Raw genomic sequence first — 6,000 nt, forward strand, 5'->3', positions numbered from 1 at the left:
CTCCATCCCAATTTGTATATTTTAAAAGTCATTAAATTATTGAATGAATCATTAGGAAAACAATTCAAATGCTATTAAACTTATAGTAATTTTGCCTCATAGGATTGATGGGAGCTTAATGTTTGCAAACAGCCAAATTCTTTTAAGATTTACACTACGTGAAGTTCAGTATCAGCCAGGGAAGAATTACTAAACCAGGATGTACTTCAAGTAGAAGTTTTGGCCCAAGACTATTTTTGGTCTTCTTCAACTGCTTGTTTTGACAGCATCTAGTCCCGCTCATACACCCACCAGCAGGCACACAATCTATCCATTTACACTTTCAAAGCAAATTGAAAATGAAACATTCTCAAATAATTACTTGCGGTTGTCTGTAATACAAATCCATAAAGTAACTGCAATTCGACTGTAATATTTCTTCGGGAGAAGAAAGGGACAGGGAGAAAAATCTTACAGAAATCCATTCAAAATGTGACTTTTTCCTACACTAATGCTCTCACCATCACCCCATAAAAATTAAAATAAAAAATAAAAAATAAAAAATAAAAAATAAAAAATAAAAAATAAAAAATAAAAAATAAAAAATAAAAAATGAAAAATAAAAAAGGAAAAATAAAAAAGAAAAAATAAAAAAAAAAAAAATAAAAAATAAAAAATAAAAAATAAAAAATAAATCTAACTCCCAAAGAGCTTATCTACTCTATTTCACACATTCCCATCAGAAACACAACACAGTCTCCACGTTCAGAAGACTTTTCATTCAGTGAGTCATTACAAACCCTGGTGAAAAAACAGTAACTGAGGTGGTCTTCTGCAAGGACACAAGGCAAAGAGGGAAGCAGGAAGGTGGGTGAAGAGGGGGAAATAGCCAGGGCTGGAACTGAAACAGTTCACCTTTGTCTGGAGAGCAGGATCACCCCCTCCAGGTTGAGGTCTATGCTGAAAGAGTGTGCTGCTCTGGCGGCACGAGGTGTGTTTCTCCATTCACACAGGAGAGGAACCTGGCCCACAGATGGCCTGTTCTCAGCTTTGTCAGCCACAAACAGACCTTTGAACTTTCTATTTATGTAACAGTTTAGTGAGTTTAAGCCTCTTCCTGTATAACTGGCAGTTTGCTGGTTTTGCTGTAATTAGGCTACTGGTGATACATAATATAAAATAGGAAAAAAACAAGAGGCTTGTTTCTCTGCAAGGGAGAAGTCTTCCTCCTTGCAACCACACAGCTGACACTGTTACCTGCTCATCTTACTTTACCTTGCCAGGTTTTGATTTACATACCTCAATATGCATTTTTCTCCTAAGTATTTTCTTAACTTCCACTTTTTTAAAGACTGGAGGACTTAAAAATATTAATACCTATGATAATAAATATAACATAAACCAAGATTTTTTCTGCCTTTGTTTATGCTAGTGAGGAGTATATATTCTGGGGCGGCTGGGTCTTTTTTGGGTTTTGTTGTTTCCCAGCTGCTGATTAATGATACCACCTTACTCTGTAAGCAGATTCAAATCTAGCCACATGGTCCCAGGCCACAGCAAGATTTCATTTACTTGGTTACCACGGACAAGCATGGAAAGTGATTTAAAAGATGAAATTTGATTTTTAACAGCAAGTGGTCCCTTTGGTGCACACAGGCATTCAAGCTTTTCATTATATCCATCTCCCTTCCTTTCTCCCTCATAGAATGGTTCATATTAAATGCAAGCCCAGGTGAACACTTCTTATTCATCCAGAAATCATAGCAGACTTCAGCTTCGGCCCTTTCATATCATCCTGAGTTTACATTTATTTAAATTGTTTTGGATATTTTTCAGTTTTTACAAGTCTGGCAAAGCATCCATGAGGATATTCGTGGCCTTAGTTTACACATTTTACCCCAGTGTGAATAAAAACCCCCACATCAACTCTCAGCTACCTACCTTCCCAATCACATTCTTGATGAAGGGTCAATGAAACACCTCATTATTGTACTACTGTGATCTCTTCTAATATGGGAAATGAAAGGGCCAATTCTGCAGTGTATATGATCAAGACAAAGCTCCCACTAATCATCGGGAAGACCAGGTGAGAATTTCAGCACATGTGTAGTGGCACTGCACGATGTAACAATCACAGCTCTTGATAAAATATGTTTCAAGAAGTGACACAAAAATGCACCTCCATTGGAGGGGGGGGTGGAAATTAACTGTATTTTTCCCATCAACGAGTAACTTTCACAAAATCATTTCCTGGTTGAAAGGCAAGGCAGAGAAAGTTTACCTTTACATCTTTTCATCAGATTAAAAAAAATCTGCTCAAGCTATAAATATTTTTTTAATATATTTCTCAGGCTAATGATGTTTCTGTTGTACTTTGCATACAGATAATACAAACACCTACACACAGTAGGCCTGAGCTTGCCTTCTTGGTGATTGCAGCACAGATTAGGAGAAGTTTTGGGTTTGCAAGGAATGCAGAAGAAGGTACCTAATTGCTTTATAAATGCTTGTGAAACATGTTTTACAAAGGCCAGCTCACAGGCAGAAGGAGGGCAGCTTCAAAATAAGAAGCAGAAATTCACACATCATGTTATATGTACTGATTTGCAAATATTGCAAACCAATCACACCATATTGGATACACAGACAAAATTAATAAATCTTGATGGATGCGCATGCATACTGCTGGGTGTGTAGTGATGATGTATGTATAACATATTACATACATACATGTGTTTGTGGAGAGAGGAGCTAAATTTAATACTCTTTAAGGTTCTCAACTATTTGTCAGAGACAAAAATATTTATATGTACAATAAAATACATATCACATGTCATAGACATGTAGATTATGTATGCACATATTATATATGTACTTACATACACTAATTGGATTATTAATAGCCTAAATGCAATTTGATCTCTGCAATAAATGTGTGTGAATGCCTGGGCCACAATAGAGAGTTTGAGCAGATATCAAACTGTTTGAAACTGTCAAAGTAAAAATGTTCTTACCTCATGAACCCTAAAAAAGTACATTTCACAGTACAAAAAACATCAAATAGAATTTTAGAATGAGGGGCAATATATTCATATTTTATGGAAAAACTGAGGCACGAGAGTTCCCTTCTTTCTGATGCACATCTCTAAATCCACATAAAACCATAGTCAAATGAAAGTAAGTTATTAAGCAAACACTAAAACTCAATACCTATAAATGCTTAGTATTTGAACTACACCCACATATTGGGTTGTAACAGCTTCTATTAAATTAATGTCACTCACATTATAAATTAGGGAAATCGTATGCAAATATTATTTGAGTGGTAATACGGTGGTTATCAGTTGTCTGCAAAATAAATTAGTGTAGCAGGGTAAAGATACTGTAGTAGAAGCATAATATTTAATTGAGCACTAATTTTATTGAGCTTATTACTTTTAAATAACAACAGCATGATTATTAAAAAGATGTAATACAGTGGATTATGCTGATAAAACATGCACATGATCGAAAATGCCTGCTTACAGATTAATATTGATATAGTGTAATTTATGGTTGCAAGGATTTACTCCCAATTGCTGTAAAATGGAATGTGACAGGTATTTGGTCCTGATTACTATGGATTTGCAAGTATAGCTGTTGGACCATATTTAGCAAAATTATAGTTATTAACAAGATAAAGTACCTTTTTCCTAGACATACCTTTATATTATTAACAAAATAAAGTAAACCCTCTGCAAAACACGAGGTCCAAATGCACCTATATACACATATATAATCTGTGTGGCATTTAGAGAGTAGGATCACAAAATATAGTATTTTAGTCTCTTCCTTGGCAAACTGCACTCCAGTTTGAAATCATTTAAGAAAGCAGTACCCAACCCTTGAAATTATCCATGCATAGTTAAGGAATTATATTCGCTAAATTGAAAAGTAAAGAAAGAACCGATAAACCAGCCAAAGAATAAGCATCTCATTAACCAGCCGCAGAAGTGACTAAATACCTACCCAAATTCTAACTTTCTCAGCTACTCGTCACTCATCAAAAATTCCTTAACATTCAGGTTGATAACAAGTTTACAATGCACTTAAACAGATCCACCGACCTTTTTAATGTGTGCGCTTATTTACAGAGCAATATAAACCTAAAATTCCATTCTTAAAATAAATGGAAAGAAAGAAAAGAAAAATGAGGCAGAGACGGGCAGGAAAAAAGGACCTGTTATAGTATCACGGGTACTGATCTTCCCGCTTACAAAACTAACTTCAATAACGCTTCATCTAGAATAGGAAACCAGCAAAACACCAACAGAAGCCCCCACACCGATTAGGGCTACAGCCGAACTGTGCCACAGCGAAACTACAGTTGCGGTTCTCCCCGTGAAAGGAACATTGTCAGTGACAGCAGTAAACACAACATTAGAAAAGCCGCGATCCCGGGGAACATCGCCGCCCGCGCTCGGGAGGAGGCTGCCACCGCCGATCGCAGCCGGCACCCGGCACCTCTCGGCGCTGCCCTGCGGGCCAACTTCGCCCCCCGCCGCCGCGCTCCGAGCGCTGCTCCCCAGCCGGGGCCGGCAGCGCGGCCGCGGAGCGTGGCTGGAGCCGCCGGCACCAGCTCCCCCAGCCGGCTCCGCTGCCCGCGGGCTCAGCGCGGACCCGCTCCCCGCTGGCACAGGGTGCTTCGCCCCTCAACAAAGGCTACGGCACCGGGAGAGGGAGCAGGGAAGGGTAGGAAGAAGGCAGCTGGAAGAAGGAGAGGGATGGAGAGACGGGGAGGAGAGATGGGGCGGGGGGGGGGAGGGGGGGAGAAACCAAAACCAAAAAAAGAAAGAAAAAAAAGAAAAACCGAAAAAACCTACCACTGCTGCTCTAAGTCCCAGTCCCTGAAAAAGTCGAATAGGTCCATAACGATGTGGTGGGGAGACTCAGAGAAGTGGTGCCCCCGCCCCGCAGAGCCGAGCCGAGCCGGCGCGGCTATTGCTGCCTGGCCCGCATGAGCAGCGGCGCCGCGAGGAGCGGCGGCCGCCGCGGGGCCGTGCGGAGCCGCCCGGGGTGGCGGAGCGCCGCCGCCGCCGCCAGCAGCGCGGCGCGGCTCTGCCCGGCTGGGAAAGGCAGCACAGCGGCGGCGGCGGCCCGGCGCACACACACACACAGACAGGCGGGCAGGCTGCCTCGCACACCGCGAGGGGAGGAGCCGGGGCGGCCCGAAGCCGCGGCATGGAGCCGCCGCGGCAGCACCGCTGGGATCCGGCGGAGCTGCGAGCCTCCGCCGGGAGCGAGGGGAAGTTTAGCTGCAAGGAGGAACTGCGGGAACGCGTGGAGCGGCGCGTCTTCGCGCTTGCGAGAGACCTGGAGAGGCCTAGCTGGGGTGTAGAGAGGGGGCGAGAAGGGGGAATAGGGGAGAGAATTAAAAAAAAAAAAAAAAAAAAAAAAAAAAAAAAAACCACCAAAAATAAAACCCACAAAAAACTCACACGCACAAAACCAGGCATCTATAATCCTATCATTTAATTGCCAAAGCTCCTGCGTGTGGACAAACACAAACCTGCCTGCAAGGACATGGCAAGGCCAGAGCTCCGGGTCAGCCGCACTGGGAGATGCAGGATGGCAGGGAAGGGTCAGAGCAGAGTCAGGCCTGGGCAGCCCAGGAGGGCTGGATGAAAAAGGCCCCCCCGAGCCTCGTGAGGCCTGGATCCAGGGGAGCACCCCGCTCTCCCGCTGGGATGATGACCCTTCCCTCTTGCCCTGTGATGGGCGGTGGCACAGCTCACCTGTGGGCATCAGTCCTGACAGGGGCATCCCAGAGCCCACCCCACTCCCCCCACCAATCCCAGGGAGAAGCCAAGCACAAGTCCCAGGCTGCCCGTATACAGAAGTAGAGAGGAGCCCACTGCTCCCTTTGTCCTCTAAATGAAATTATTCTCTACCCAGATTCACACTTTCATATCTGAATTGCCTTCTTAACAGTAACCAATATCTTATGATTTTTCACATCCATTTAACATTTATAATACTCCA

At 42.9% G+C, this 6,000-nt stretch overlaps 1 protein-coding gene across 2 annotated transcripts in view; it reads right to left on the reverse strand.

Moving 5' to 3' along the window:
- AFF2 (ALF transcription elongation factor 2) overlaps nt 1–5,071 on the reverse strand; it is a 350,200-nt gene extending 345,129 nt beyond the window's left edge. For both annotated transcript variants that reach the window (XM_014881529.2, XM_014881526.2), the window contains exon 1: nt 4,842–5,071. In XM_014881529.2, coding sequence (XP_014737015.1) covers nt 4,842–4,888 — 47 coding nt within the window. In that variant the 5' untranslated portion in view covers nt 4,889–5,071. The remainder of the gene's footprint in view (nt 1–4,841) is intronic.
- Between the last annotated feature and the right edge of the window lie 929 nt (nt 5,072–6,000).

This window comes from Sturnus vulgaris, chromosome 14, assembly GCF_052056855.1.
Source record: "Sturnus vulgaris isolate bStuVul1 chromosome 14, bStuVul1.hap1, whole genome shotgun sequence".
NCBI lineage: Eukaryota > Metazoa > Chordata > Aves > Passeriformes > Sturnidae > Sturnus > Sturnus vulgaris.